At 38.0% G+C, this 12,521-nt stretch overlaps 1 protein-coding gene and 1 pseudogene across 1 annotated transcript; both read left to right on the top strand.

Moving 5' to 3' along the window:
- The first annotated feature begins 216 nt into the window (after positions 1–216).
- On the top strand, positions 217–601 carry LOC117714372 (activated RNA polymerase II transcriptional coactivator p15 pseudogene; annotated as a pseudogene).
- A 6,556-nt stretch (positions 602–7,157) lies between these two features.
- On the top strand, positions 7,158–10,840 carry LOC117713941 (cathepsin M). Its single transcript, XM_034510493.2, has 7 exons — positions 7,158–7,283; positions 7,618–7,740; positions 7,835–7,981; positions 8,403–8,627; positions 8,997–9,159; positions 9,744–9,861; positions 10,741–10,840. The coding sequence occupies exons 1-7, from the start codon at positions 7,158–7,160 to the stop codon at positions 10,838–10,840; spliced, it is 1,002 nt and encodes a 333-aa protein (XP_034366384.1).
- The last annotated feature ends 1,681 nt before the right edge of the window (positions 10,841–12,521 follow it).

The following is a 12,521-nucleotide window of genomic DNA, read 5'->3' as shown; positions in this document are numbered from 1 at the left end:
CCAATGCCACTTGGCTCCATCAGAACCCAGTTCTCCCATCACAGGAAGCCCTGTATATCCTAATACACCTGAAGAGCAAGACTTGGACCTAAAAATCCCATCTCGTGAAGATGATAGAGAACCTTAAGGAGGACATAAATAACCCTCTTAAAGAAATACATGAAAGTCAGGAGCAAGCAAGTGAGCTAAAGGCTGTTGGACACCTGGAGCAGAGCAATGACTAAATCAAAGGAACTTGTTTCTTCAAGCTCTTCAGGCAGTGATTCTGACAGTGAAGTTGGAAAAAAAGCTAAAGGGGAAAAAGCAAGTTGTTTCAGAGAAACCTGTGCAGAAGCAGAAGCATGATGAGACTTCTGGAGCCCTGGCGTCCTCCAAGTAGAGTAGCAGAAGCAGAGATGATAACATGTTCCAGATTGAAAAGAGGAGATATGTCAGTGTTCAGAAATTTAAAGGAAAATTTCTAATTGATATTAGAGAATAATGGATGGGATCAGAAGGCGAAATGAAACCAGGGAGAAAAGAGATTTCTTTAAACATGGAACAATGGAGCCAGCTGAAGGAACAGATCTCTGACATACATGATGTAGTAAGAAAGCTGTAAAATCCGAGCCATATCAAACCTGTACTCTTGTTGTTTTAATCTGTCTTTTTACACTGGCTTTTGTTTTCTATATGTTGTTTTCCAAGCTGTTGTATATTTGCATTGCAGAAAGATTTGTAAGACAAATACTTTTTTATTATTGTTAATCAAAGGCTTTATAAGTTTGGTAATGCTCAATCAGAAGTGTAACCCAATACCCAACCTAGATATATAAACTATCTTTGGTGGAGACACGTGAACATCTGCCTCCATGTCCGCCCCCCTCTTTCTCTCTTTTTCTCTCTCTCATCACCTAGCTTCTCCTCTCCTTACTCCATCTCTTCCTCTTGGTACTCCTTCCCCCTTAGCTCCTCCTACATATCACCCTTCCTGTAAAAATAAAACAAGACAAATACTTTTTAAATGTGCATTATTAAAATGTTCTAAGTGAAGCTAATTGTCAACTTTATTAAAGAGGATTGCTTTGTGCCCCCTACCTAGTGTAAAATAAAGTCATATCATTACAGTCTTAAAAAAAAAAAGAAATACAGGAGAACATAAGTTAACAGGTAGAAGCCCTTAAAGAGAAAACACATAAATCCCTTAAAGAAATATGGGAAAATACAATCAAACAGGTGAAGGAATTGAACAAAACTGTCCAGGTTTTTAAAATGGAAATAGAAACAATAAAGAAATCACAAAGGGAGAGATGTCTGGAGATGAAAAAACCTAGGAAAGAAATTAGGAGTTACAGATATAAGCATCACCAACAGAATACAAGTGATAGAAGAGAGAATATCTCTATAGAAGAATCTGTAGAGCCAAGCAGTGGTGGCACACACCTTTAAGCCCAGCACTTGGGAGGCAGAAGCAGGCAGATTTCTGAGTTTGAGGTCAGCCTGGTCTACAGAGTGAGTTCCAGGACAGCCAGGGCTATACAGAGAAACCCTGTCTCAAAAAACAAAAACAAAAATAAAAAAAGAAGAAGAATCTGTAGAAGATAACATAGAAGATATTGAACTGTGGGGCGGTGGGCTGTGAGAGGCAGCTGGGTACCTGGTTGAGCACAGGTCTTGAACCCCAGAGACCATAAAGTGATAGTAGGTGTTCAGCCTTGCTCCTGGGCCCTGGTTGAGATGGAAAGACTATGAGGACTTTTGAATTTGGACTAAATATATTTTGAGGTATGGTATTCCCACAATTCTACTGAGGCCAAGGAGTGAAATGTCATGGTTTAAATGATAATGACATCCAAAGACTCATATGTTTCAATGTTTGGTCCACAGTTGATGGAACTGTTTGGGAATGTTTAGATGCGGCTTCATTGGAAAAGCTATGTCACTGGAGTCAGACTTTGAGGTTCCAAAAGGCATGTACTAATTTCAGTGTCTCTTTTGCTTCTTCCTTAATATGTGTACATATGATGTCTCAGTTGTTTCTGCTGCCATCAACTGTAAACGTCTGAAATTATAGCTTAATGAAATACTTTTTTTTTTTTGGTTTTTCATGACAGGGTTTCACTGTGTAGTTCTGGCTGTCCTGGAACTCACTCTGTAGACCAGGCAGGACTCGAACTCAGAAATCTGCCTGCCTCTGCCTCCCAAGTGCTGGGATTAAAGGCGTGTGCCACCACTGCCCAGCATGAAATACTTTTTTTAATTGGTTGCTTTGGCCATGGGTTTTTATCATAGCAATAGAGAAATAACTAATGCATGGTCATAGTAGTGAAGAAACTTCTATAAGTTCCTATTATATTCATAGATTAGTGCATCTCTTAGTCTTCACCCAAGAAACTTCTCTTTGCTGTAGATGCTGATTAACACAGAGACCCACAACTGGTCAAGATGCAGAGAGTAGGAAACTTTGGAATGCCCAGTCATAATTGGAGATGTATATGTCATATTTCTCCTTTAAATATGTAACACTCATTATGGAAAAGTGTAGACAATGAGTGTCCAAGCCAGGGGTAGTTGATGATTAAAAGGGAACTGTTTTGACATAACAAGTAACTACAAATGTGAACTCACAGACAATGTCACAGGATGCACTAGACAATGCAAATCAAAGCAAGATCAAATGTCAACACTGAGTGGGTTTGTGGACACAGATTCTCACCATTAACCATAGTGCTATTGGCAATTTGAGCCTCTTGGAGTGGGTGATTGAGTTTTTTCTTACACTTTAGCCGTTGGTAAGCTGACTATACCAGTGAAAGGTATAAATTGGGTAAAAATTGTTGCTGATGTGTTTAAATAATAAAGACACAGATTTGTGTGGGTAGGAAAGTGAGAAAGATCTAGCAAGAGTAAAGAGGGTGATTAATGAGATCAAAACACATTATATGAAATACTCAAAGAACAAATTAAATAAAAGAACCGTTTCAGAGCTGATTTCTATCCTGTGCTCATATTCTAGACATTGGGCTTCTGCCTTATTGGTGGACAGGGGGGTTGTGGAACCAATCTGCTAATGTAACTATTATTTTTTGAGAAAACCCTCTATATTCTGTTGACATTTGGGTTACACTAAGGGATTCAGAGTTCTAACAGCTTCACTATCTTCTGTTTTCTTGGGTGAGATGTCAATTTCTATCCTAGAGATCAACACCTGTCTACAGTATGCAGTAATTTGTGGTTGATCACAATGAGGAGAAATTGCTGAAAATTCAGGACAGATTCAGGTGACTAGAATGAGTTGAGTAGAGATGAGAGATTCTGATGGCTTAGACACAGATTCTTAGTAATAAATTGCATCTAAAGCTCATGCATGCTGGAGGATAATTTAAGACAATGGTTAGAATGTTCATTAAGATGATAAGTGGCACAATAATTATTTAATATCACTAATCATTGCATTTTGCTGATGAAATTGGGTGAAGTAGAAATTGCCCAATCTCAGTTTGTAGCCAAGTAGAAGGTTAGGGATCTGAAAATGCAAAAGGATGCCAGCAAAACAGAATCAGAATTGAAGGGATAGCTGGAAAATGGCCAGGCTTCAAATGGGTCACAGTGGAGGAAGAGAACCCTGATCATATTTGAAGAGTGATCAGATAGCAATACTGATTTGTATAGGAGTCTTAATGGGAATAAAATGACACTAGAACACAGACAGCTGTTGTTTGCAAAATTCCAGGGAGCTGAATGGATCAGGCAAGATAGAATTCAAAAGATGTTGAATAAATAAATACATAACAAATGACTTAGAGGCATTATAATGTGTACTCATTATTACTTAAAAATCCTTCACTATTTCTTCTATATTTAGAAACATATTGGATAAGTTTAAATTTTATGTACTTTTGGTAGTGTAGGTTATAGGGTTGATAGGTAACATATATTACTTTCTTGTTCTAAGGAAGCTGAAAACGCCACAATCAATGGACAAACATAATATGAAATCCCTATGTGTCCTGGTTTGAATGTAAATGACCTCCATAGACCCATAGACAATGAAATTATTAGGAGCTGTAGCTTTGTAGGAGTGGGTGTGGCTTTTTTGAGAAGGTGTGTCACTAGGGTTTGCACTTTGAGGTCTCAGATGCTCAAGCCATTCCCAATGTGACAGGAATGTGGATCAAGATGTAGAACTCTGATCTTTCTCCAGCACCATATCTGTTTGCATGTAACCATGAGAGCAGCAAACCATGAGAGAGTATTAAAATGGACTCTGAAATTGTAAGCAAGTCTCAATTAAATGTTTTCCTCTTTAAGAATGGTCATGTTGTTTCTTTATAGCAACCCTAACTATGATCCCATATAATAGAAATTATAAAATGTTAGAAAAGTATGATATTTTGACAGTATTTCCAGGGGTCTAATTTTTTCCAAGTGGTCCACCTTCAATAATGGTACAGAAGAAAGTACTTCCAATATGGTGATTGTAAGAAAACTCAACATGGTGATGGTAAGGCAAATGCCTAAACAGAAATTGAAGTGAGGAGTACTGTAGTTGAGGATATGTATTAGAGGAGTTTAGTTTAAGAAGTCTAGAGTTTCTCTAAAGAAAAGTAAATCTTCCCAGAGATCTACTTGGTGATGCTTGCACAGCAATGTTTTTGTCCCTAAAGCCAGTGAAATGTACATATACTCAGTAATAGTGGGAACTTTCAGGTGTTACATGTGCTACCCAGTTAAAAGATTGACATTTTATAGTTCTTGCCAATAGGTTCTCCTTTTAAATTGAAGTAAAGAAAAGCCAAACAGTTTCAGGGAACTCTGAGAGCAAGGAAATTCACCTTGCCTCTTAGGTTTTAGTCTTGAATGTTGTCTTGTTTGAGAATAAATTTCCCCTAAAGATTCCTATGAAAGTCATGTCTGTTACACCTTGAGGGCACAAAAACATTATTCCCAGGTTTCTATTCTCATAGGATTTCACCCTAGTTGTAGATTAAACAGGAAATGTGGTACTCGTTTATGATAGAAAACCATTTTTTCATTGACCCACTCTTTGTGCAAAATGTCACGTATGAAGTGATTGACTGTGGAAAAATGAACTATCTGGCCCACAGCCACCCCTTCAGGACAAGTAGGATAAGATCTACTTAGAGCCTGTAGGTCTGTAGCCTGAAGGCTAATCACATCACTACACAGCAGAGCAGAAGAAGCCAAAGGTTGAAGGGTGGGACTGACTACACAGAGACTTGGGATTTAAAGCCTGAGTAAAGTGTTGTTGGCCCAGATCCTGGGAATTCAGTAACCTTTGGAAGGCTGTGCAGTGGACTGAGGCAGCAGCGTTCACCACAGGTGACATTCTGCATCCACCAGAGCAGAAAAGTAAGTGTCCATGGGAGAGAGCCTTGCGAGATTCCATGGATTCTCAATCAATGACCCAGGAATGAGAATATTTTCTTAACCTCAGTAGCCCTGTTGTGTGAAGGTAGAGAAGGGTGGGGAAGGTAGGGAGAAAACCCGACATCTCCTGGGTTTAGGTTTGTACAGGTTTCCATTATGTGAAAGTCTGGTTCTGTCTGTGAAGACTGACATCTGGTACCATATAGAGTAGGGACATGTTCATCTAATCCTGGGCCTACAGAGATAATTTTCTTACATGTCACCACTGGATGAAAGCTGCTTTTCATGATTGGCATGAGTAGATGTAATAGTAGGTGGTTTGACTCTAGTCAAGAACTATAGAGGGCATGGCTTAAGAGACCCAGCATATCTTGATCTGAAATCCCAGTAGTGGCTTTCTCTAGTATCTCTCCTTCACAGCCGGCTGTGTCTCACAATGGCTTTTCTGTGTAACTCTTTCCTCACTGAGGTAATGTGTATTGTTCCAAAGACCTAAGGGTAGGACAGATGAATTAGGAGCTGTAGAACTTTCCCAATTTTGTAAGGAAGTGTCAAGGGTTAATGTTCAAAATAAGCCCATCTAATAATGTATGTCAGGCAGGAATATGGTGCCATGTGGCCCCAATTTATGAAGCAACCTTGTGCTATGTAAGAGAAGCTTTGCTTTATTACAAATCCTAGGTTAGCTATGTCACAAATCCATAGTCTTATAAGTTTTGAACATTTTTATCTTGATAAATTTTATTACATATGCAGTTCTTATTCCTAGAATTGTCATGTGCTGCATCTCTCTTCCTCTCTCCCTCTTTCCATCTATTATCTATCTCTCACACCTATCATCTGTCTATCATCTATCATCTATCTATCTATCATCTATCCATCTATCTATCTATCTATCTCTATATATCACCTATCCACTTATCCATCCATCTACCAATAATTTATCTATCTATCTATCTATCTATCTATCTATCTATCTATCTATCTATCTCTATATATCACCTATCCACTTATCCATCCATCTACCAATAATTTATCTATCTATCTATCTATCTATCATCTATCTATCTATCTCTATGTATCTATCTCTATGTATCACCTATCCACTTACCCATCCATCTACCTATAATCTATCTATCCATCTATCTATGTCTATCATCTATCCACTTATCCATCCATCCATCCATCCACCTGTAATCTATCTATCTATTTATCTATCATCGATCTATCTGCCTGTCTACCTATTTATCTATCATCTATTTATTTATATATTTATCTCTCATATATTACATCTGGATTGAAGTTTCTCCTTTCTCCAATTCTTCCACATGCTGTGCTTTTTTATGGACACAGGAAATGTCATTCGTTAAACCTTAAAGCCAAGTTAAACCCTTAAAGCCAAGGGTGGTGGTGGCACACACCTTTAATCCCAGCACTTGGGAGGCAGAGGCAGGTGGGTTTCTGAGTTCGAGGCTACCCTGGTCTACAGAGTGAGTGCCAGGGCTACACAGAGAAACCCTGTCTCGAAAAACCAAAAACAAAAACAAAAACAAACAAACAAACAAACAAAAAAACAAAAACAAAACAAAACAAACAAAAAAAAACCCCTTTAAGCCAAAAATATAGTTAGCCATTTCCAAAATCTTTGGATAAATATTTGGAAAGATAGTTCAAATAATTGTATCTACCATGGATGTTTTTGTTTCTCAGGAAGGTGTAAGAAGGCATTTTAGAAGTGTTGGTGTAGCCACGCCTTCCTTTCTCCTCCCTCTCTACATCCTTGAGATATGACTCCTGCTGTCTTCCTGGCCATTCTGTGCTTGGGAATGGCCTCATCTTCACCAGCACCTGATCCTGTTTCTGATGCTGAATGGCAGAGGTGGAAAATAAAACATGGAAAAACATACAGTCTGGTTGGTAATTTTGGAACTATCCACAGGGAACCCAGAGAGCTTGCTTATGGGGGTTATGGGTATAATGAAGGTCTTAGAAACTGTCTTTTTTTTTTTTAAGAATGACATAAACTCAGGTGAGCATAGGGTGGTCATGATCTCTGTTCCTAGACATGTGGCAAATGGTTTGCTTCAGTGTCCTGAGTTTCTCTCTCTCTCTTTCTCTCTCTATCTCTATCTCTCTATCTCTCTATCTCTCTATCTCTCTTTCTGGTTTTTCTTTACCTATTGCAGCCAGTATTTCCTCAGCTTCTGTAGTGGTTAAAAACAAGTAATCCATTATTTTTATTTACAGGAGGAAGAAGGACAGAGAAGAGCAGTTTGGGAAGAAAATATGAAAAAGATCATACTGCACAATGGGGAGAATGGCTTGGGGAAGCATGGTTTCACCATGGAAATGAATGCCTTTGGTGACATGGTGACCATTACATACTAACATCTCAATGTGTTTTTCTCTTCAATTCATTGGTGTCTTTGCTTTTCAATGTTTTATGTATTTTTTTCTCTTAAAGACGCGTGAAGAATTCAGAAAGTTGATGACTGAAATCCCAATCCCAACTGTCAAAAGAGGAAAAAGTGTCCAGAAACGTCTGTCCGTTGATGTGCCCAATTTTATAAACTGGAAAAAGAGAGGCTATGTTACCCCTGTGCGGAGACAGGTATTACTGTGTTACATGCCCATCTTCATCAGCCACTGGGGAAGTTGGGAAGAGGCATGTCTGTGTGGATTGAGTGAGTTCATTTTTATGAAATTTTTATTCATTTTGTGCTTTTATACAAGGCATATCAATCATTTCCACCCACCATTACCTTAGAATTGCCTCTCCACCAAGTGTCCTCTCATATCTTTAGACTTCATGTCATCTTTCATTACTATTTATAACCTGCCCTTATGTGCATGAATGTCAATGAGCACTGTGGCATGAACAAACCACCAGCAGTCAAGTCTCCAAAGAAGACTACCCTTCCCTTAACAGGCTTGCATCAGCTGCCAGTGGGTCATTTTCTGACACAGTATTAAGCTTTCTGATGTGGAGTTGATATTTGTTTGTGAATGATTGTCTCTTGTTCTCTGCTTAGGGCAAATGTAATTCTTGTTGGGCTTTCTCTGTGACTGGTGCCATAGAAGGGCAGATGTTCCGGAAAACAGGCCAACTGATCCCTCTGAGTGCACAGAACCTAGTGGACTGCTCTAGACCTCAAGGCAACAGGGGCTGTTACATAGGCAATACATACCTTGCATTGCAGTATGTGAAGGAAAATGGAGGTCTAGCATCTGAGGCATCCTATCCATATGAAGAAAAGGTAAGGGGATTCTTTATGCTATTGTCATGTCAGGGCTGTTATTGCAGTACTGTCTTCACAGGTTTGACTATTGATATGGTTTCCTTGTAGGTGATCCTACTTCTACAAACATGGAGAACATGTAAAACCTTTAAATGAAATATACACTTCTTCACTATGAAAAATTCTTATTAACAGTGACACTGAAAAGGATGTCAATGACAACATAATTTTCTGTTCCTAATATCCCAGTATCATTTTGTTTTCTGGCATAATGTATAAAAGTCCTGATGTGGGAAGGCTCAACTGCGAAGACTGTGTTGTTCTGACTCTTGCTCCACAGAGCCCAGAGAGAAGTAACCTGGTTTATTAACACTTTATGTTTTAAAGGAAGGATCATGCAGGTACAATCCACATAATTCTACTGCTAATATCACAGGCTTTGAGTTTGTCCCAGCAAATGAGGATGCCCTAATGAATGCGGTGGCAACTATAGGGCCCATTTCTGTTGCAGTCGATGCATGGCATGACTCTTTCCAGTTCTATAAAAGAGGTAAGCCTGTGCCCTTTTAGATATTAGTTGAACAAATCTGTGATGTTCCATTGAGTTTCTGTTCAACAGACCAATTTTCAAAATATAAAACATGATGTATTCATATGGGTTTGCATATTTTATAGCTATCCATTCAATAATCTTGAGTATCATTTGTACTTGATATGACTTCCCCCTTGCATGTAAGCACTGCATAATCCATAAAACTTACTGTTTTAACTTAATTTCTCATTTTTCTACATGTGGTATGGCTTTTAAACTTTTAGCAAAATGATATTTCTAGAATAACTTAATGAGGGTCTTGAATTAAGTATCTTGTGGTCAGGGGTGCTTGCTTACAAAGGGGTTTTACCTGTGAAAACACAAAATGTGAACGAGTCATCTTCTATGCTCATTCACGATCTCTTCGATTTCTCTGGATTCTAATGAGGACTTTTATCAGGGTTCCTGTTAATGACCGATGCTATGGTTACTGGAATTTCTGTCATTTCAGTGAAATCAGAAAACAGCTCACTTATTGTTGGTGACCATTGTCTTTATCAGGTTCCTGGGCCTTTCAGTGCTTTATGGATTTTATATTTCAGGTATATATTATGAGCCCAACTGCAGTAGTACTGCTGTCAACCATGCTATGTTACTGGTTGGCTATGGCTTCATAGGAGAAGAATCAGATGGCAGGAAATACTGGCTGGTCAAGAACAGGTATAAACTGCCAATATTATTTATATTTGGTGTTGGAAGGAGATATTTTTCAGTTTCTAGTGACAGTTTGCAGAAGTCCTAGAAAATATTGTTCCACTTAAGTTTAAAAAAAACATTTTTTTACTTTTTTCTCTTATGTATGTGAGTGGGGTGTGTGTGTGTGTGTGTGTGTGTGTGTGTGTGTGCATATAGACCCATATGACTGTGTGCTTGTGTGTGTGTATACATACATGTTTACAGACACGTGTATGCGTGTTTGCTTATAAACAGACCATAAATATACATGAGTTGTCTTCTTCAGTTGTCTTCCACTTATCAGTATAGGTATTGAATTTTGCCAACACAAAGCATTCACTCATATAAACTTATATATAAATAAAAATAATAAAACTTAAATGCCAAGTAGCCTTAACACCCTGTCTGAATTCCCAGAGGTAGGACATAACTGGTAAACAAAGAGTAGACACACTAACCAAGAGAATGAACTCTAGAATCAGCAAGATTCTTTCCTTTTGCATGGCAGGGCATAACCCTCTTTGGTATCTTGACAGCTAGAATAAATGACTCATACTGCAAGGTCACAGTAGTGACCCTTTGGTTTCCTTGGGTGCTAATATCACACTTGTGCCATTGATTTTCTAAAATATGACACAATCATTATTTCTGAACCACCCATGAGGGGAGAGTAGTCATCATTTTCTTGTTGAGATTTTCATAGTTATATGTGAGAAAATTCTTGGTTCTAAGAGGTTCACCCTCTGTCTTTTCTCATGATTTTTATTATGTTGTGTTCTGGCTCACTGCTCAAATGAGGAAGAGTTTATAGTAATCCACTGTGCTGTGTAATTTTCACTAAATGGAAAATATGATTTGTTTCAGTATGGGTCTTCGATGGGGCAATAGAGGCTATATGAAGATTGCCAAAGACCAGAGAAACCACTGTGGAATTGCAACATATGCCCTTTACCCCAAAGTGTGAACTTCTTTGTGGTGACAAGGAAGGAATGGACAGAAGACAACATGTAGAGAAGAGGCACTTTCATTTCAAAACAGTTGACCACTGCTGTGTATATAAAACACTGCAGTCATTGAAAAGCCAGTTGTGATGTGAATTTTGTGACATACTACTCTTGTAAGACATGACCATTACTGTAAATGATCCCATACACTGGTTTGTATTTGTTTTCTATAAAAATGTTATTTTTATATTTCCCTTAACAAATTAAGTCTTTAAAAATAAAGGTTTCTTTAAATGTTGATCAGCCAATTTTGTTTCTTCTATTGAGAGTTCTTTCATTTGATCTGTACCTCATTTTTAACTTAAATGATTTTTTGATATTTAATTTCTTGAGTTCTTTATATATTTTGGGTATTAGTCCTCTATCAGATGTGGAGTTGGTAAAAAAAAAAAAAAAAAAAAAAAAAAAAAAAAAAAATTAATTCCCATTCTGGTGGGGTCCAGCCTGGCATCAAGTTTGGGTATCAGGGGAAGACAGTAAAGGGTTGCGTTGGTGAACAGGGAGAAAAACTGATAACTTTGGTGATTAACTCTGTAACTCTTTGCTATTCTGTGGTCAAATGCTGCTGGATTGTGGCTGTTAGCTTCTGCTTATAGCAGAAGGGGATTAAGAAGGAAAGTTTAGCTGCTTTTGCTCTTTTCTCTTTGACTCCTGGGCATCTCACTAATCAGGTGAAAGGCTCAGAGTTTATTAACTCTTTGTGAGCCAGAGAGAAAGGAAAAGAAAGTAAGGCACACAGAAAAAACCACATGCACTCTAGATGTAGTCTAGGGAAAAAAGCTGCAACAACCCCATATTGCTGTTTTCAGTTTGTATACTTTCTTTAAAAAAATTACCTCATATTACTATCAGGTAGAATTGTTACAGCAGTACAATTGATTACATGATTTCCTAAACACTTTTTTTTAATTTCATAGATTCATAGTAAGTTTAAGGTAACATCTCATGTCATAGATCGATAAGGTTTAAGGAGTTATGACTGAATTGTTTACATGTCTTTTCATTAAACTATTATCTGACTAAACATTCATTATCTATCTTCTAGATCCATCAGTTCATCATGAGTTTGTTTGTTTATTTGTTTGTTTATGTACACAAGTACACTGTAGCTGTCTTTAGAAACACCAGAAGAGGGCATCAGATACTATTACACATTGTTGTGAGCTACCATGTGGTTGCTGGGAATTGAAATAAGGACCTCTGGAAGAGCAGTCAGTGCTTTTAACTGCTGAGCCATCTCTCCAGCCCCTCATTGTAACTTTAAAAAATAATTTTTATGTCACAAGTTAGCACTGTTTTGTCAAGAGAGAAGTTATCTGCCTTGTGCTGTATTATTTTGAAGTTATGTATAGGAAGTTCTTTTATTATTCCTACTTATATTTTTATCATGTAGGGAGCTGACAGAAGGCGGCTATCATTCCTGCAGCCATCTTGAGCCAAATACCCTGACAAGAGACTTGTTTTCAACAGCCTACAACAGCTGAGCACACTCTGATAACATCTTGTTTTATATACCCAGGATTTTCCCTTGGGTGTGCGAGACTTAAAGGTGTGGCTTAAGATGTGAGACTTATAAAAGGTGAGAGGCACACAGAAGAAAGTACAATCAGCTTAGACTTGGAACTTGGAAATACTAGAGAC

The sequence above is a fragment of the Arvicanthis niloticus genome, chromosome 8 (assembly GCF_011762505.2).
Source record: "Arvicanthis niloticus isolate mArvNil1 chromosome 8, mArvNil1.pat.X, whole genome shotgun sequence".
NCBI lineage: Eukaryota > Metazoa > Chordata > Mammalia > Rodentia > Muridae > Arvicanthis > Arvicanthis niloticus.
Note: the sequence above shows the minus strand (reverse complement) of the source record. Positions and strands in the feature narration are given on the sequence as shown.